This window comes from Chelonoidis abingdonii, chromosome 10 (genome assembly GCF_003597395.2).
Source record: "Chelonoidis abingdonii isolate Lonesome George chromosome 10, CheloAbing_2.0, whole genome shotgun sequence".
Lineage (NCBI taxonomy): Eukaryota > Metazoa > Chordata > Testudines > Testudinidae > Chelonoidis > Chelonoidis abingdonii.
The window spans coordinates 54,437,045-54,457,964 of NC_133778.1; the positions used below are offsets into that span (position 1 = coordinate 54,437,045).

Here is a 20,920-nt window from a genome sequence, read left to right on the forward strand (position 1 = left end):
ACAAGAAACACATTGCCAGACAGACAAAGATCATGTTCTTTGTAATCAGAGAGGAACTGAACACTTGCAAATCCCATTGACTTCAGTGAGAGAGAGGCAGGTGCACAACAACTCTCAGGATCAGGTCCAACGGGTATATCACGGACAAGGTATCCAACGACACATATTTGTTTTTATCCTTGAAGTATGGGGAAAGAGTTTAAAAAGTAAGATGCCATCTCCAATATTCCAAGTGAAGCAAAAAGGAGAAGGTTAGTACACTAAACAGACAACATAAAATACTACCTGGAAATAGATTTGTCTCATGCAAACTTGCCGGAATGGCCTAGCAACTAGACATAACATTTAGTTTCAAAAGAAAAAAGTAACATGATCAACAGTGTAAAGAGAATGTGTATATCACCTACAGTGAATAGTTTGTTTAGTTACCTGATGCACAGTTTTAGCCAGTGGCCATTAAAATACCGTTTCCAATTGTTGAAATTTCCTTTATCTACAGTGGGAGAAGTGAGAACCTTGAAGAACTTGGCCAGGTCTCTGTATTCAGATGAGCCAATCACTGCTTTGCAATTTGCATGCTGAGTGCCGCAAGATTTCAGATATCTCCAGAAACACTTCCACTCTCAGGGTTGTACTTTGTCAATAGAATTCATTTATTTTCCACTTTGTTGTTCCACAGAAGAAGAAACCATCAATAAGTTTCCTCTCCTACACTGGCTATAGTCAGGCCTATGCTATAGCAATGCTGACATTTACAGGGTAATCAGAAAAATTCACCAATGTTGGAAACTGACATACTTGAGTTTGTCACCAATACTTTGATTTCTCTGAAAATTTGTGAAATTTCTAAATTCAGCCAGTGTTTAAACGATAAGCCACAAACATTTCTCCTCACATGACTCCGTCCTGATCTGCTGAATGGGTGCTAATACAAATCCTTGACTTCTCAAGAACAGAGCGTGCCTAACACAATAAATTGCGTAAGCTGCATAGTGGTTTTATGGCCTAGAAAAACATCCACTAAGACCAAAACAAATTATTTTAATTTGTGATCCAAGGAGGATTTAAATAGCAGACTACAGAGGTGAAAGGTTGGGGCTATAAATACCCATACCACCCATTCTCAGAACTACATCTTAATAGTCTTTTGAAAAAAGCAATATAAGATCTGGTTTACCGTTTTAACATCATTGGTACCAATGATTCCTCCAATCTCTCCCAGATCTTTAAGCAGTAAGTTCAGGATCTCTGTAGCTCTCTTTTTCTGATGATTACTGAGTTCCTGCAACTGACCCAGCTCTCGTTGGGTGGTCATCAAAGTTGTCTGGAAAAGATTTAAGAGATGAGATTACAAACCTGTCCAACGATTCCCTTTATATAGAACAGCAACTATAGTTCAGAAAACTGACAGTTCATACTCTGAACAGAACAAACCCACAGGTCAGTTTTCCTATTTCTACATTTAAAAGATTGTCTTTATATGGTTGTTTTTATGTCTCCCCTTTGATAGAGGTATAATTGTGACCCCACATTTCATTTTCGCTTGTTTCAGTGCCATTCCATGGGTACAGGCTGTTCAATTATGGCTTTCAGGATACAGGATTATTTATTTTATTCATCTTTTTGCAGAATTCACTTAGAGTCTGACATCCAAGTTACATATTAAACACACCAACATCTGCACCTTTCTAGTGTTTGTACAGTAATGCCTTCTATCTAACTACCTGTCCTTATCACCAGTGTCCTCAGCAGACAGCCAGTATGCCTTTTAGCAAATAGCACAGGAAAATGAAAATTGCTAATATAATTTTAAAAACATTACCAACATGAAATCAATATTGTTGGTATCAGTTACAAAATAATGGAAATCAGAACCTGACAATGACCCAAATAGGCATGACTCACGCATGCTCCAGAGTCTATCCTGCCTAACCCTTTGGGTATTTAAACCAAATCTAGATTTGAAGCTCTTGTAGACTTGGATATAGTAAGTGATATAGTTTGATCACATCCAAGAAGCTAAGGTGTGTATCATCGGAGAAAAGAATAAGAAATGAGTGAATACAAAATGTTCTTGTAAATATTGGCACTCTTACTTCATCCCCAATGCTAAGTTCTCTCTACTGCAGCCGGAGAAGTCAGGGAAAAGAAATATTTATGTTACATTCTGGTGGGGCTTGTCAAGATGCAGATTATTCCAACCTCCTTGAAAGGATAGGAGTGAAGGAGGGAGATTTTCACCAACCTGGCAGTTTTAGGGTAGACCTATACTTCTAACTGGATAAATTTCAGCTAGAAGCAACATACCCATGCTAGCTCCAATCAAGCAAGAGCCCTAAAAATAGAGTGTAGCTGTAGCAATATGGAAGGGTTAGGTGCCCTGAGTACATGCCTAGCATCTTGGATAGGATTGTACTCGGGCAGCTAGCCCATCCCACCACTCCCAACGCTGACTATATTCTTAGAGAGCAGGTACCTCAATCAGAGCTATTGTGGGTATGTCTCCTTGAGCTGGAATTTACACTGCCAGCGTGAAGCTTAGATGTACCCTTAGTGAGTGAGGCTGAGACACTGTAGTGACAAAGTAGATCTACATATCAGAATATTGGAAGAACAAAGAGAGGATAAAGCTAACAGCTGCTGAGAAGCAAGTCTACTAATTAGAAAGAACATTACTACTGTGCTTTGCTCCTACAAATTACCATTATATTTTGAGTGTTGTATGCAAGTATCTACCAACAATCATCACACAGGAGTATCAGAGTCTACCACAATTTTATTCTTCAAGATGGGTAATACACTTGATTAGAATATTAATAAAAGATTTATAAATTGGAGCAGACTAGTGGGTATCTGGGATGCCCCAAAACTTTTACATCTCCCTAAAAATCAGTCTTTTTGACAATGATAAACTGCATGTAAAAAGCAGACATCAGATAGCAGAATAACCAGCAATGCTCCTACTGTTTTCTGTGACAGTTCATCAGCCAGCTGTTCATTGGCTCGGGTCTTGTCCTCCACTTCTTGTGATTTCTGATCATAATTGACAGCTAATTCCTCCAGGGCCTGAAGAACCTCTTTCACCTCATCTTTTGCAGCTTCATTTTCAATCTGCAGACGAGTCAGTTCCTCTTGGATCTTCTCATAATCTCTTCTAGTGGAAGCCAAAAGCTGAAAATAGATGGCAGAGATCACAAGTAGGTCGCCGTTCCCCAAGAACTAGCTCAAAAGATTTACAACATTGACTACAGGAGACAAGAGACCTTGCCACTCTATCAGAAACAATATAAGCAGCAGGTGGAATGTGCAAATACATCTTTGAAGAAACCAAGCACAAAACCTCTGGACCTCATGGAAAAGAAAGCTTAATCAAATCCTATTATGCCACAAGCTTCAGACAGAAACAAAAACTTATTTTGAGCAATTTCATAGCTTCAAATGCTTTTTCTACTCTGAATTCAATGCTGTCCAAGCTAAGAACCAAAATGAAAAAGACTTCAAGCCAACGTGTCACAACTTTGAAGTGAATCACATAGTAAGCTGTCTAAAGTAGCCTGGGGTGTCTTGTGGCATTTTGTTATAAGGAATATTTTAACAGGAACAACTGTGATAATCATTTTAACTCAAGTTAAAAGAAACTATAGACAGACCTTTTAAAAAATTACTATTTGCAGAGATCAACTTAAAATAAGCATTTTTATGTGCAAACTGTTGATTAATAAAAAGAACACAGGTTTAGCACAGACTGATGGCTGTCTCCAACCTTCCTGTTATACCCATCTAATCCATTTCATTCTCAAATAAGGACATAGGTAAGTTTATAGGATGGCAAAGATTATGCAGTGGTCAATTTCATATTCTACTCTCATCTCCTATTCCATCTTAATAAAAAAATTAAACCATGGAAAATTCTTCAAAATTCAGATTGCACACACTCTGAACTGGAAAACCTCTCAAGTAAAGTTACCTGTAGGAGAACAGTGTCAAAATAAAAGAGAAAACTGAAAAGTATCTCACAATATTTATTGCTAATAATATACTTTTGGAAAGTCACAAGTTGAAAAATCGTTGTTTAAAACAATAAAATAAGGCAAAAAGCAGCACCAAATAAAGACTACAAATTTAATGCATCAATTAAAAGAAGGGGTTATTGATCAGGGTCATCCTAATGGCAACATCCTGGACATTTATTCAGGAGATGCTTTTGTTTTTAAGGGTCTCACTTTTTGGGTTGGCTGGAGCTTGAAGTGCTGTAGATGTAATTCTCCTAAGCCACTCACAGCCCGTAGTGCCAAATTAGTAGCCCTGGTGGGGGCTGAAGACTTAAATCCTGTCCAGTTTAGACAGAAGGATAATGAACATGGCATGGGAGTGGACAATTAAAACAATGAAGAAAAAACATGGAGCTCTGAAAGATGGTGTGGTAAGCTCTTCTTTCTACTGCCACAGTTTATAGGGGTAACAAAAAGTTAGGTAAGCATGTGGTTATCAGCCTGAACTACCACTGTCCACTACCTCTTCACCCCCAAGCCTTGAGGAAGTTCAGCTCTAGATACAAAACCAGAACTGAGATAGTATCTCTTCACCTTCTCTTTCTATATATTCAGCATCTAGAGTCGTCTCAGAGGAAAGCTGGAAAAGAGAGAGTAAGCAGGTTAGTTTCAGGACACATGCCCCTGCTCCTAAAGTGTGGAAGAGATGATTCACCAGTAGGGAAATGCATCCAGATGGTAATACTATATCCTCAAAGTGAAGTGTTAGTTCATTTATCAGGACCTAGGGATAGAAGATGATTTAAACAATAACCACCAAACACCTTAAAAGTATATTTCTCCACTAAACTGACATAGACTACTCCTTACGATTTATTTAAAAGTATTTTGATGTGCTTACCACTGTGGTTTCATAATACCACAAATCTATTGGTGCAATATACTACCTAATGTGTAAGTGGGAACACTACCCTTTACTTGATTGCAGGGGAAGGGGGCGGGGAATCAAGACTTCAGGAGCTTAGTTATCTCATTCGCTACCAACTGATTCACAAAAAAGAGATAACCCTTAATATTGACAGATAGGTGCAAGGAGGAGTTCTCTATCTTAAGGAGTACAGATCTGTGTTTCTGGAGTTCTATTCCCCATGTTTCACAACTTTGAGATGTAAGCTTCACTGTGGGGGCTATTAGAAGCAGTGTATTTACTACAGAGGCCAAAGAAAAAGAATCAGAATATATAGGAGTGAACAAGTTATTGGCCATCCATTCAAGAGAAGAGTGACTGAAATCTTAAGATGGCTGGAACACTGTGAAAGGTCAATTTATGAACACATATATACAAAGAAAGTAGACCAGAACAATTTATTTAGCACTTAAACTTAATTTAGTACATGGAGTTCTATCCCTCATGTTCTAGTAAAGTTTAGGCACGGCCTTCCTGCGAAGATTCAGAATTTCATCTGAGAATACCATATAGCAGTATGTAGCTCAAGTGTATGTACTTTCACCTGAGAAAAAAATAGTTACCCCATGGTAAAGGAATTCTAAGGGTATAATAACAGCATGTGTCCTATCCGTAACATGGTTTATAATAGCATTAAATCTACTAGTTTAATCAGCCAGAAATAAGTGCTCTGACTAATTAAGGAGAACAGCCACATTGCCTCATATCAATGAACTAATCACAAGCAGTAGTAGACAGCAGGTGGATCATTTCAATGAAAGCTGTGAGAAGCTTGTAAAGTTTACAGACAAGAAGTCAAAGCCTCAAACACCTTTATTTCCTCTTTTAGAGAGTCAAACTAACACAAATATTGCACTGGACTCCCGAGGTGACAGACTGAGATGACCATTAGAAGAGCCAGTAAAGCTTCTAAGCCTGTGATACAACACTAGCCTCAGGGATTTTGATAATAAAGTTGGTGAAGCACGAATGAATGCAGAAAAGAAAGAAAATGGTCACCATGTCAGGGATTAGAGGCCACTGAAAACAAACTAATATTAAATAAGGATCCAGAGGGAGGCAGGTGATGAGCTAGAATACAGCAGACTCCCAAGTAAACAAACATCCAAAAGAAGAGTGATACAAATAACCCAAGAACTAAAGGTAGGAAAAGATGCCAGAACCCAGGAGTATAGAAACTATACAAATGGGGAACTAGTGAAAATGAGTGAGATTTGGACACTAAGTTAGACTTACAGACATTAGATCCACAAAGGACTCCATTCTTTTATTAAACAGAAGTAGATGGCTTAAAACTCTATAAAGTTAAGAACACACATCAGCAAGTTGTAGAATGTAATTTGAAGTATTATTGCCAGCAATGTGTGAAATGCAACACTATCAAGACACTCATAAGAATAGCCATACTGGGTCAGACTAATGGGCCACCTATCCCAGTTTCCTGACAGTGGTCAGTGTCAGATGCTTCAGAGTGAATGAACAGAACAGGACAATTTATCAAGTGATCATTCCCTGTCATCCAGTCCCAGCTTCTGGCGGAGTATGGGGTTGCATCCCTGACCATCTTGATTAATAGCCATTGATGGAGCTATCCTCCATAAAAACTTACCTTATTCTTTTTTGAACATACAACATCCCCTAGCAACAAGTTCCACAGGTTGACAGCCAGGGCCGCCTTTAGGTCAATTTGCCCGATTCCCTGGAATCAGGCCCCGCGCCTAAGGCACCTTTTTAATTTTTTTTTACTCACCCTGGTGGCAGTCCGCTCCGTCGGGGTCTTCGGCAGGCCCTGCAACCTCGGCCGGGGCATGGCAGGCCCCTCGGCTCCCCTCCCCTGGCCGACAAACGGAAGTGCTACTGAAGACTGGGAGCGCCGCCGGTGAGTACAAGCCCCGCCCACAGGAATTGGGCCCCGCACTTGCTAAAGCTGGCCCTGTTGACAGCTGTTCAAAGCTGAACAGTCCCAGTCTTTCTAATTTCTCCTTGTATGGATGCTATTCCATACCCTAATCATTTTTGTTGCCCCCATCTGAACCTTTTCCAATTCTAATACTTTATTTTTGAGATGGGATGACCAGAACGACATGCAGTATTCAAGCCTACCATGGCTTCACATAGAGGCATTATGGTATTTTCTGTCTAATCAGCTACCCCTTTCCTAATGGTTCCTAACATGGTTAGTTTTTCTGACTGCCGCTATAGATTGAGCAGATGTTTTCAGAGAATGCTCTACAATGTCTCCAAGATCTCTTTCTTGAGAGTGGTAGTTGAGATTACGTTTCCAAAGTGCATAATTTCATCTGCCACTTTGTTACCCAGTCACCCAGTTTTGTGAGATCCCTTTGTAATTCTTCACAGCCAGCTTTGGAATTAACTATCTTGAGTAATTTTCTACCACACTATGTACCCCTTTTCCCAGATCATTTGATGATTATCTGTTCTATTCATTCCCTCTGAAGAACCTCTCCTTGGCCACTGTGGGAAGACAGGATACTGGACTAGATGGACCATTGGTCAGACCCATTTTGGCCATTCTTATTTTCTTATGTAATATGTTGAAAAGCACTAGTCCCAGTACAGATCCTTCGGGGACCTCTAACTTCTGAAAAATGACCATTTATTCCTACCCTTTGTTTCCTATATTTTAACCAGTTACTGATCCATGAGAGCAAGGACAGCACTATGTTTTTTGCCACCTCAAGCACGGCAGTCAGGCAGCCTTCAGCAGTGTTTCTGTGGGAGGACCGCCCCGGTCACGCGGATTCAGCAGCAGTTCTGCGGGAGGTCCGCCAGTCCCGCACCTTCAGCGTACCCGCCGCTGATTTACCATCGAAACCACGGGACCGGCGAACCTCCTGCAGAAACACCACATAAGGCAGCCTGACTGCCGACCTCAGAGGAACTGGCAGGCCGCCCCTCAGGGCTTGCCGCCCCAGCCACACGCTTGCTGCGCTGGTGCCTGGAGCTGCCCATGCATGAGAGGACCTTCTTTCCTATTCTATGACTACCTACTTTCCTTAAAAGCCTTTAGTGAGGGACCATGTCAAAGGCTTTCTGAAAGCCCAAGTACACTAAATCCACTGGGATCACCTTAGTCCATATGTTTGTTGACCCCCTCAAAGAATTCTAATGGATTGGTGAGACATATTGTGTTCATCTAGGCTTCTGATAATTCTTTTTTTACACTACGGCTAACCTACTGAGGACGGTTTTAAACTAGATTTGATGGGAGCAGGAGACAAAAGCCCACACAAGTCAAAAACATGGAGATCCGGGACTAGGGTCAAAATCTAGGTAGAGCATTGGCCATTACAGGAGGAATAAGGGCGAGAAAAGAGAGAACAGAGGGGAAATCAAATCAGTATCTTAGATGTCTGAATACTGATATGAGAAATATGGGGAATATGCAGGAAGAACAAAAAAGAAAAGAGGTGGGTGAAGGGGCAAATTTTGCTCTGTTTAACTGATCCCAGTTTACTTGCTGCACTGGTGTATCAGAGTTACTATGTATTTACACTGCTTTAACAGCAGAAATTGACCCAAGAAAAGCTTAAAATATTTTTTTAAAAGTGTGTCAAACTGCAAAAGAAAGCACAGCAAAAAATAGAGAATTTAACTCGCTATGAAACATTTCACCTCCTCCAAATTTTCTGAAAAAATACCACAACCACATTTTGGAAGCTCAGTAATAGTGATTTAGCATTTATACCGTACTTTACATCATCACACAATTACTACTGTATCCTCTTACCACCTCTGTGAGGTAGGTAAGGATCATCCTCATTTAAACACACACATTCCTTTTTCAGACACGGACATTGATATAAAGAGATATTAACTGATTCACTTAAGGTCTCAGAGCACATCAGCGGCAGTGCCAGGATGAAATCTCAAGAAAAACTAGTTCCATTTCCCACGTACACGCCACTAAACTATGCAGCCTGCCCATCAGTAATTCCCAATACTGCACATTACTAATTCACCAGTAGTAATTTTTAAAGTGTCAGCATTCCCAAGGAAATCAGGTAATCGGCTAACGTCCACCTTGGCTTGCATTTTACGAGAAGAACATACTGAAAAATGTTTTATCAACATTTCTCACTTTCAAAACCCCAGAGTCACCATCCTCTATATCGGGGGGATGGGTAGAAGTGCAACCTTTTTGGCCCGAGGGCCACATCAGGAAACAGAAATTGTATGGTGGGCCATGAATGCTCATAAAATTGGGGTTGGGGTGTGGGCTCTGGAGTGGGGCTGGAGATGAGAAGTGTGGAGTGTAGGAGGGTGGTCTGGGCTTGGACCAAGGGGTTCAGAGGGTAGAAAGGGAATCAGGACTGGGACAGGGGATTGGGGCATGGGGAGAGGCTATGGGGTGCAGGCTCTGAGCAGCGCTTACCTCAAGTGGCTCCTGGAAGCAGTGCCATGTCCCTTCTCCGGGTCCTGGGCAGAGCTGCGGCCAGGCGGCTCTGCATGCTGCCCCATCTGCAGGCACCGCCCCTGCAGCTCCGATTAGAGTGCCGGAGGGGGCCACTGGTGTGCACAGGAGCCAGAGCAAGGCCATGCCGTGGCTTCAGGAGCCGGTGGTGCAACCCCCATCCTTGTGCCCCAACCGGAGCGGGGCCGAGCTGCATGGGATGGCTCACAAACTGACTTAAAACTGCTCAGCAGGCTGGATCTGGCCTATGGGCCATAGTTTGTCCACCCCTACTGTATATTATGGCCCAGCAATATGGTGTTCTTGAATGTGTGCTCAATTAGACTTTAAATTTGTTAGTCTGGTCACCCTGAGATTTTGAAGTTTAAATCCTTCCATTTGTCACATAAGGCAACTGACTTCACACTTGGTAAGGCAACTCGCATCTTTTCATGTATTTATACCTGCTCCTGTATTTTCCACTCCATGCATCTGATGAAGTGGGTTCTAGCCCACGAAAGCTTCTGCCCAAATAAAGTTGTTTGTCTCTAAGGTGCCACAAGGACTCGCCATTGTCTTATCCAACAGATTTTTAGCCAGTTATGACATCTAGCAGCATAGCTAATACAGTAATGTTAAAAAACAAAAGCTCTCTGTGAAACAAAACTTTTGTAACAAAGGTTCCTTGGATTTTTTTTTTACCTCATCTTGATCCAACATTTGTTGTTTTAGTTTCTCAGCCAACTGGCTCTGCTGGTTGATTTCATCATCCTGCAATTTAATAAAAAGATTTATTTCTGTAATTTGGATTTGAACCCTTTTCTTTTCTTTTCCAAGACCTGGACAACAGTAATGCCCCAAGATGGAAATGAAATGAGTATAAATATGGATGGGCAAAAGAAAAAGAACGAAAAAGAACAGCATGGTTAAAAAAATACATTAGTGATTAGATGTCTCAATAAAAATCATAACATGTAGCTAAGCAGGATTGCCTCAGATCATGACTAAGACATGGAATGGCAGTAACTGCACCAAACAAACAAACTGATAACAGCCAATTTGTAATTGTATAACACAACAAGATCTTTAGTGCTAAGATTGCAGACTTCAGTTAAGGGCTTTTCCAAACACGTATTTATATCTCATCTCTCCCTGCTTATGCTGAAAGAGTTCCAAAATCTTGACAGTCATGGTGCCCCTGAAATGGAGGTGCTTTTATAGGGAAAGATCAGTCAGCAGTTTTACTGTCATGTTTGACTTTCAAAAGTTTAAATTAGCTGTGATAATATAAATATAATTTTATAAAAATGTCTGCCGCTCTATTCTGAAAGGAAATAGATTAGATATAGGTTTATTAAACAAGAACTAGGGCCAGCCCCGAACTTCATTAAAATAAATACATCGTAAAACATGGGATGTGTACACTTTGTTACATTTATATCTTTCCTTCCCTATCAAAGACCTTGAAGGAAACGTTATCCACCTTTGTGTGTCTACTGCAACTCCAGATGTTCTATTCTAGTGACATTTCAGGTTTTTAGTTAAGAAAATATCCTCAGGGTTAGAAATTGTTGTTGAATGCAGAAGTAGAACAGAGATGTCTGACTCTACTGAATATATTCTCTAACAGCATGGATTCAGACAGACAGGTCAATCCTGGCAGCTGACAAAGTCACTCTCATCCACTCTTGTTAAAAGGGATGTCTATCTCTAAAACAACTCAGCATTTAAGTGGCTACTTTTGTGCCCCATGAGAGTCAATCAGAATTCTGAATTCTCCTGGCAGCCATCCTAAACAATAGGATGGCAAGGCTAGCTAACTAGTATATAGGATACTTCACTCCCAACGCTTAAGATGGTCTTTCAGATTCCCTATAAACATAAAATGTGGGGTCTTTTGAGTTATAAATGGTAACACCTTGTTTTTATACTAGGAAAAATCACCACCCTTCATTATTCCCTATAATAGTGTAATAATCAATTGTGCATTCCTATATTTCCTGGAGAAATAATTCTCCAAAAAAGTGCAAGTGACTAGAACATCTATAGTTAGTCCTTTGAAGAATAATATAGTCTGTGTGGGTTTAGAGAGGACACGGGGAGAGTAAATAGTTAAGTACTTTATGACTAGAATTTACACCTCTTGATAAGCTACGTGGAATATCTGCAATTTCACCAAATGACTCAGATGGTATTTTGAAAATCAGATCAAAGATTAAAACCCTCCTTGATATTTCTGGGGTCAGACTGCGCATGGTCCCTGTCCAAGAGCACAAGGGAAAGCACATGTTCAAGCAGCCCTAGCACTGTCTTCCACTGCATTCAGGACTCAGAGACAAGCGCAGTCCCTGTGACCTCCTGAGTCCAACAGCTTTCAGCAGACACAGAGCCAATGCAGCTTTTTAATGCATGATTTTCCATTTGTGTTGGACAATCCTGATGAATAAAATACATGAGTTAAAATGAAGTTTTGGTTCAGGAATATTTTTGAGCAATCCTCAGTTTTTGCCAAAATGTTCTTATCTTTTGGCACTCCTAACATATATGCTTATTGTTAAAATCTCCTGAACAGAAGTATTTTCTTTTGTCACCCAAGCCCAACTATTCAGAATGATGGGTGCCCAACAAATTGCTCTCTCATATATTTGAGAAGTACTGATAATGTACTGGACCTGCACAAGACAAATAAAAGACTCCTGTCCCAAGGCACCTGCATTCTAGGAGATTGACATAGATCAGACAAGATGCATTCATTAGAAGACCTAAAGGATGGTCTTAGATTTTACTTGTTTAATTAAAACCTAATATTTGTATCTCATGCTCTCTTCCCTACCTTCTCCTAAATAATGTTGAGATGAAGTGGTAGATAACTGATGTGGGTTCTGGATCTCCTGGAAAAGGTGAGGGATTCAGGAGGAAATGGGTCAGAACCTTACAAATTAATCTCAATCTTTGCCTAGACTTCAATGAGAGCTGTATAGAGACATACATGAAGAGAGTGTGGAGTAAAATAGATGGATACAGCAGATCTGGTGGTGGGACTTTGAATCCTGGATTGTTTTCTACCCATCCAGAAAGAAAATTCATGGGGCTCAAAATGAAAATATAGAAAATTTGTGACCGCCTCACTAAGTAATTATGTAAAATGGTGGATTGGTAGAGGTTTAGTGAGTTTCAATTATATGGCTCTTGTGCCAAAATTGACTAGATGTTTTAAAAAAAAAAAAAAAGAAATCAAACAGGGCTGGAAGGCTCTCCCTTGTTCTATTTTCATATCAGCTAGTGTGTATTAAATATCAAGCTGTAGATATCAGATGAGCCCACTGTTTTTAGGATGATTCACCAGTAACAGAACAGTCAAAGTCTATTTACTGTGCTGTGCAGTCATAGTCACAATGGGACTGCATAAGGGGAAAAAATAATCCATAGGACCAGTCTTTACCATAAACAGAGGCACTCAAGAGTAACAGCAGTGAGAACATAAGGTTCCTATACACAACACAGGAAAATCCCTAAAGGAGTTCAAACAGTTCCACACTACAGATAGACTGAAAATGAGCAACTTTGAGAAAGAAAATTGAAGGTAGTTAGGATATGCTTACAAGTCAAGAACACACAGAGACACTAGTTTAAATAAAAGTATATAGCAGAGAAAACATTTCTTAAAACTATATAAAAAAACTGGAATAAGCCAACGGCCCCCTCACCTGTTGGGAGAGGCAGCTCATAGGTGCCTCTCACCACTGTGAGGGTAGGCAGCCATGTGTGTCACTCCCAAGCTGTGAAGATGGAGGCTAGGACTATTCTACACAGTAAACAGAAGGGACTACATCTTGAAGTTTGGGAAGGATACAGCACTGATAATGAAACCGCTAGGGACACGTATCCATTGACTGTTGGGAAGCAGTTTACGTACACAGAGCAGACTCAGAGAAACAATTTCCAGACCTTATCATCCAGCTGTCTGTAGAGACTGGTAATCTCTTCATCGTATTTCTGCTTCTCCTCAGTTGAGATGCTGGCAACAACAGGTGCAATGTTGTCAATGATGGGTGTGTTGTCACATGGCTCCAGATTTTTCTGCTCCTTAGCACTGATCTGCTCATCCTCAGGCACTGCTTCTCCTGCAGTGGCAGAGAGGAAACAGTTACAGGAAGCGTATCATTAGAATCCATGAGAAATAGAGGCACTTCTGAAAACAAGGGTTAGACAAGAGGCCAGGAACTCAGCTGTCACACTCGTCCCTAGTGCAAGTCAGAGGAGCTTGAAGGAAGAGACCATAAAAACAGCTATTCAGCCAGATTCAGGGATGGGATGGCCACACACCCCCACTGGCAATTAGGAGGAGGAGTTATGGTAAGTGAGAAGGGAAAAAAAAAATTAGACTAATGTCAGGGTCTCTTTCCCACTTTGAACTTTAGCATCCAGAAAGTGGGGACCTGCCTGTTCCCTTCTAAGCTTAATTCCTAGCTTAGATCTTATCACGCTGCCACCAACCCAAAATATAGTGTTTGGGTACACTCCCTGTCCCCCAAAACCTTCCCTGGAGGACCCAAGACCCAAACCCCTTGGGTCTTAAAACAAAGGGAAATAAACCATTCCCCTCTCCTTTCTTCCTCTCAGACTTTCCCCTCCCTGGGTTACCCTGAAAGATACCGTGATTCAAACTCCTTGAATCTTAAAACAGAGAGGAAATTCACCTTCCCCTCTTCTCTCCCCCTTCCAGACTCTCCCTGAGAGAGAGACACTGATCCCAACTCCTTGGATCCTAACACAGAGAGAAATTAACCTTTCCCTCCCCCTTCTCTCCTTTCCCTCCACCAATCCCTGGTGAGTTCAGACCCAGTCCCCTTAGGTCTTACACAGGAATAAAAAAATCAATCAGGTTCTAAAAGAGAAGCTTTTAATTAAAGAAAGAAAAAGTAAAAATTATCTCTGTAAAATCAAGATGGAAAATGTTTACAGGGTCTTAGCTTCACCTAGACCAGAGGGATTCCCTCTCCCAGCCTAAGTATAAGTCACAGCAAACAGAAGTGAAATATCCTTCCAGCAAAATACCATTTGCAAATAAAGAAAACAAAGATAAATCTAGCCCGTTTTCTATCTATTACTTACTATCTGGAACCTGAGAGACTGTTTCAGTAAGATTGGAGAAATCTGGTTACGTCTGGCTTCTCTTAATCCCAAGAGAGAACAAAGAACAGGACAAAAAGCACAAAACAAAGACTTCCCTCCACCAAGATTTGAAAGTATCTTGTCTCCCAATTGGTCCTTTGGTCAGGTGTCAGCCAGGTTCACTGAGCTTGTTAACCCTTTACAGGTGAAAGAGGCATTAACTCTTAACTATCTGTTTATGATACAGCTGTTCAGCCAGATTCAGAGATGAGATGGCCACACACCCCCACTGGCAATTAGGAGGAGGAGTTATGGTAAGTAAGAAGGGGGAAAAAAATTAGACTAATTTTAAAGCGTATTAGGCTTAAGTATCTGTTTTCCCCATTTTCCTGTCGTCTTCTCCTTCCCACCCCTATGTATTGCTATAGAAATACAACAGGGTGACCAGACAGCAAATGTGAATGATCAGGATGGGGGTGGGGAGTAATGGGAGCCTATATGAGAAAAGGACCCAAAAATCAGGACTGTCTCTATAAAATCGGGACATCTGGTCACCCTAGAATACAAAGATCAAACAGCTGCATGAAAACAGCAAACTTCCAATACAGTCACAGAGATTGAACCAGGAAATTGTAACTCTGGGCATCAAAAGTGTAATAATTTAGATCGGTATGCAGTGGCAGAATAAACCTAGATATGATGTTCTTAAATTTTTTTCTTCAGAAGAATTTTCTCTGAAGAATACTTTCTTTACAGAAACATATGTACATTCAAATTACTAGTCTGTGCAATTCACTCAAAAGGAACAGGCAAGCAGTTAATGCCAAAAATTGAATTGATGTTCATTATAATCTGGTGGGAACACTCCTCCAGTTGGTAAATACTGTGTGTATTGTATGGGGTTTGGGAAGGTTAAATGCCACTATCTGCATGAAGATTTTTTTTAAATCTAGCGAATATTTACAGTTAAAGGCAGAACCTACCAAATTGTTGTTCCACAGATCAAATAACTAGCAGTCACTGTCAACTCTGCAGACACTATCCATAACACTGCTAGGTAAACAAGTAAATAACGCAAATGTAACAAAACAAAAGGAGAGATGGTAATTCAACCCTGGGAGAAAGAATAGGGCCTGGAAGTATAATGATCAATGTTTCCCAGATGTAATCAGACAAAGTTAGTGAGAACATAAAATTTTCAAGCTTTAAAAAAACTGCAAAATTATTAGACATACAACACAAAATCAAGCAACATAGAAATCCTACATTAAAAATATTCCTTGTCTACATTGCTGAGATCACTTTATACAATTAATACTGAAAATGTTAAATCTAATTTATTTTTCATCATTTATGCTATTGATTTAGCTTTTGCATTTTGCTCATATTAAACAATGAAAGCAAATACTTTCTGCCCTGGTGAACTAGAACAGTGCTGTTATGTTTAGGTTCCCAAGATGTGTAAATAACATCTACAAAAACAGTTCAAACATTTTAAAAACCAAAAAAGAAAATTAAAAAGAAAAACTTCTGCATTCATGTTGCTTTGTGTGGAAAAAACCACCACCACCAAAATTTGGATCTTAAAATTATATGACATTATCCTTCTTACTGGAACACACAAGTCAAATTCTGTCTTTGGGTATGTGCATGCTTAATTGGCGCTGACTGACTGTCCTTGGGATTTGTGCACACATCTTTGTTTCTACTACAGCTTCATTTGGAGAGAAAGTCACCTTTTATGGAGCCTTCCACCAAACAATGCTATTCAGAAGGTCAGTCAGCCAGCCAATAATATATTTCTGATTGCAGTTAATCTGTTTGTAGGTCAGGCCAGTGAGACAGAATTGGGGTTGAGAAAGTGCAAACATTTAAAAAAACCAAAAAAAAAAAACCAAAAAAAAAAACCAAAACAACGTTTGTTGTAAGAGCTGGTTACTATGCATACAGTCATGCATCTTTGTTCCCTTTTCTAAAATGCTACTGGTCCTTCTAGGATGGAAAGGAGATTTAGAAAGTTACATTTAACAAACATACAAGCATATTAAGAGAGATAAATTCCCAGCACTACACAAGACCCAACACACCAGACAAACTGTCTCCATGGCAATTTCACTGCATTAATGGAGAAATATTCCCTGCACGGAAGTGGCCTGAGTCTCCAGAGATGGCCCAAGAAAGCTATCATTACAGTCAGTTGACTGTAATAAGGAAGACAACCACAAAGAACACCTAGGGAAAGAGAACATTTATATAAATGGAAAAGTTTGATTTCTCCTGCTTTCATCAAAATCAAAAGCAGTTGCCTCCTCCCAATGAAGATTTTAAATGTGATGCTCAGAATGAGTGTAATTGATCTATCTTCTGCCACAAATTCAAAGGTTTTCATATCTGTCCATGCCAAATCACTGGGGTGCATTTACTTCAGATTACCAGCGTTTTTTGTGTGTTGCATACAATTAACCTTTCGATTACTAGCTGCAGAAACACACAGGATTTGTCAAAATAAAAAAATGTTTTTGTAATGACCTCATTCAAGTGGTTTTTCCCATAATTACAGTTTATTTTTAAGAAGAAAAAAACTGCAGTCAAGTATTAAGTAAAGATAGTCACAGTTAACTATTTGTCGAAATTTCACTATTTGTCAGAATGCTGGAGTAGATAAAATCCATGTTGAAATTTCAATCACAGAAACTATCTACCAAATTACCCTCTCTCTCGCTGCATGAACTGAACCCTATGCAGAGAATAAAATAGCAATTCCACTCTTTGTGCTACTCAGAACAGCACATTTACTGATCTCCACAGAAATTCCATCTGAAAGTCACAGGAGGGCAGGCGATCAGATTGACAGTCTCTAATGCAGTATAACGGATGCTTATTCTAATGCCAAACTCACACCTAGGAGATAGCACTTATTTACCAAATAAATGCTATATAATTTCATGACTACAACAGCCCAGTTACTCCAGATGTACCTAACTGAAGGCCGTAGTAACAAATAAATTACAATATAATTTTCCATTCATTATGCAGTTAGACAAGCAACTGTGTAATTGCAGCTATCAGATGACCATTTATGCTCTAGAAAAGTTACCTGAAATTGTGTTCGTTTACAGTAAATGAATTCAATTTAGTCCTTAATACAGACAAAATCATTTAATCACAAATTCCTTCATTTCTTTTGAGCAAAGCCATTCGAATACACCAAATCTACAGGTTAAAATTAAACAAAAAAAGACTGTTTTCAGATCTTGCTTCACCAAAAAAAAATAAAAGAAAATCAATACCAATATTTGACTAAATGCAGAAAATAATCTTGTCCTAAAAGTTATTACAAACAAGTATGAGCATGAGAGGGATGACCAACATGTTCAATTCCAATATTACTAGTATCTGTATATAGGATTTTTTTTTAAGTTTTGTTGAAAACTAGGATCTTCCTTGCACCTATGGATTTCCAGCAGCATGAACATTTCACCTGAGTGTTAAAGAGTCAGGAGATTTGTACCATACCAGGAAATGAGCTAAACCAGTGGAGGCAAGACTAGGATGACCCAGACAATGGCAGGCATTCCTAGGCCTGGCTGCAAGTGGTTACAGCCTGATGGTCAGATCAACCGTTCCAGTTGCTGTGAGGTGGAAGGTGCCATTAATTAGAGATGTTTGTTAAGTGTGATAAACAAATGTAAAGCAATATTGATTATTTAGGCTTGGGGTTGTTTTGGTTTTTCATATTTTAAGTTTTAGTTTTCTGTTATATATGTTCCTAAAGTGTGCAATAGAGACCTGAAACTTTAAAAAAAAAAAAATCCATATCGCAATAATTTATATTGCTTATATAGGCTCCTAAACTGTTGTTCATGGACTCCTCCTAATTTTCTCAACTGCTAAACAGCATTAAGAGACACTAAAAATATATACTTCCTTAATACTACTTTTCCTCATATGCAATGATGTAGTTGCAACAGACATTACGCGATCATAAATCTGAGGGAAGCAGTCTACATACTCATGAAGAGGAGGAAGCAGATTATTCATGAGACTTTCTCTGTAAAATATGGCCCTTACTATGGAAGAGTTTGGGACCTCTGTTTTATCTACTCTGAACTGGATCGGTTTGGGAAAGTGACAAGCTAGCTTTTGAAGAATATCATCTCTGTCCTCTCTCAAACCCTTAGAAGAGATTATGACCATCTCTGACACTGAGATAAGCACAGAGGCAGCTAAGGCTGCTGTTCCCCATAAAGGCACTTGTGGTCACAAAAGGTAACTCTATGTTGCAGTTAGACACCCACGGCTGGCATAGGCCAGCCAGCCTGGGCTCACGTAATTGAGATACAGAAATATGGACTCGAGCTGCAGACTGAGCTCTGTGACTTTCTCACCTTGACTCCAGTCTGAGTCAGAATATCTACAATGCAATTAAACAGCCCCTTAGTCCACTAATCTGGGATAGCCAGGGGTTTTACTTGCAGTGTAGACATATCCCCTAAGGGCAAAAGTGATCTAAAGAGTCAAAGGAGCAATTAAAATGGGCAACTTTGCAAGTGGTGATCTTGAAAGGAATTATTCTGCTTTGGCACAGTGATTCAAAGTGGTAAGCTATATCAACTAAAAGGCAGAAGATTACAGCAATGCATCAATTAAGCTGCTATCCATCCCCAAACTCAAAGGCTTTAAATTTTCTCCAAAGACACTATGGTGAAATTAGGTACTCATGAAAGTGAGTCTTTAGCACTGTTCTGAGACTAGTACAATGTAGACAGATGCTGTGCAAACTTCCTTATACAACTGTCACTCCTGATTTATTACTTCCTATTCCAGCGCTGGTATTCCTCTGACGAAAAACCTGCTAGTTATGGCAAATAATACAGCAGGTCAATCGTTCCATTTTTTCTGGTTCTGTAATATATATAGACCTAGCAGACTGAATAATCACTTATCATGGAAGTGTATTACCAGTTCATCATCATTTGGAAATTTTGTATTTTTCTGTGCTGAAAACTTGTATGACCGTTTTGCAATTCAAAGAAAGACTTAAACATCTACAATGAAAAATAAATACATATTTTGTTTCATCGTTTCTTACCATTTCTCCACCTATTCAGTTCCATCTCCAGATGCTGGATAACATTCTTCAAACTCTTGTTTTTGTCTTTTTCCTTCTCATATTTTTTCTTCCATTCTTCTGCAGTCAGCTCTAGATTCACAGAAACTGTGTTCTTAATAGTCTTGGCTCTGTGCAGTAATAAGGAAGGCATGAAAATATAAGTGATCATTAAATTGTTTTCATCACAATATTTCTCAGTGTAACATAGCAAGGATTCAGATTTAAAAAAACTGAACCAAAACATGGAATGCCTGCACCTTAGGAAATGAAGTACAATGCCACAGGTCACTCTTCTCTTAAACACCTTGGCACCCTGGAGCTTAAATATAAAAAATGTTCACATAGCAAATGCAGCAACTGATTAGTAAAGGGATCAAGTCTCAAAAAGCAGATCCACTTTGAGGTATAGAAGTTTAAAAAAAAAATCCCTTTTAAATTAAAAGCAAACAAACAAAAAACCCACATAAACCATGCTGCGGGAAGTATTCAGCACCAGAAAGTTTTGTCTTAATTTTCTTCAAGTTAGTTAAAACTCAAGTCTGTGAAGAATTCTCTCTCTCCTTGGTTAGAAGAAGGATTCTGCACGTAGAGTTAGGAACAGGACTTTCATGTAAATTTTGCAATTCACCTTGGACAATATAAAGTAACACTGTATATCACTTTAGCACAAAAATATTAAATCCAGCTGAATTTGCAGGGGAGGGGTTAAGTAGGCAGAACGTAATTACCCAAATTGTAATGTGGTTGGGATGTCATGGCTAACCCTGTTCTCTCAAAAAAGAGAGAAAAAAAATCTTTAGTGACCACAGCTAGTAAAAATGGATAACTTTACTTCCCCTCTAAAGATGGCTCCTTCAATGGCATGCTGCTCCCTAAAGCCATAATATGGCACTGTCTCGGAATTGAGTACGAGTACCGCTTACTAAAATCACAGCACAATTACATGAAGAACGCTGGCCTTTCCCAGGGTGTCTCCCGTCCAGATACCGACCAGGGCCAAAACTGCTGAACTTCAGGAGATCCTGCCTGACGTGCTCCAAGAGGGATACAGGCCATTAATACTAATAATGTTTAAATTGTTGGTGCTCAATATCTAAAGGCCTTTGTGTGCCTTAGAAAAGCATCCACAATTATAAACAAAACCATACGCCTTATTATATTGCTAAGGTAGGAGATATGTGTATTAGGGTTTTGCTTATTAACAGTAACAATGAATGAAGTTGACTCAGTTGCAGTTATTTTATCCCAGCAGTGATTGTAGTTTTGTACAAAAAATCCCTACACAACCCACCACCCAGAACATGTAGGACAATTAGTAG

At 39.6% G+C, this 20,920-nt stretch overlaps 1 protein-coding gene across 3 annotated transcripts in view; it reads right to left on the reverse strand.

Annotated features, from left to right (window-relative positions):
• The window catches only part of KIF5C (kinesin family member 5C), a 125,503-nt gene that overhangs the window by 31,915 nt on the left and 72,668 nt on the right, over positions 1 to 20,920 (reverse strand). For all 3 annotated transcript variants that reach the window (XR_004372205.2, XM_032769529.2, XM_032769528.2), the window contains exons 11-15: positions 19,581 to 19,729; positions 13,322 to 13,497; positions 10,076 to 10,144; positions 2,965 to 3,171; positions 1,178 to 1,324 (exon numbers count right to left, since the gene is read on the reverse strand). Coding sequence is in view for 2 of the 3 variants with exons in the window: in XM_032769529.2 (XP_032625420.1) it covers positions 1,178 to 1,324; positions 2,965 to 3,171; positions 10,076 to 10,144; positions 13,322 to 13,497; positions 19,581 to 19,729 (748 nt within the window). In the remaining variant the exon portion in view is untranslated. The remainder of the gene's footprint in view (positions 1 to 1,177; positions 1,325 to 2,964; positions 3,172 to 10,075; positions 10,145 to 13,321; positions 13,498 to 19,580; positions 19,730 to 20,920) is intronic.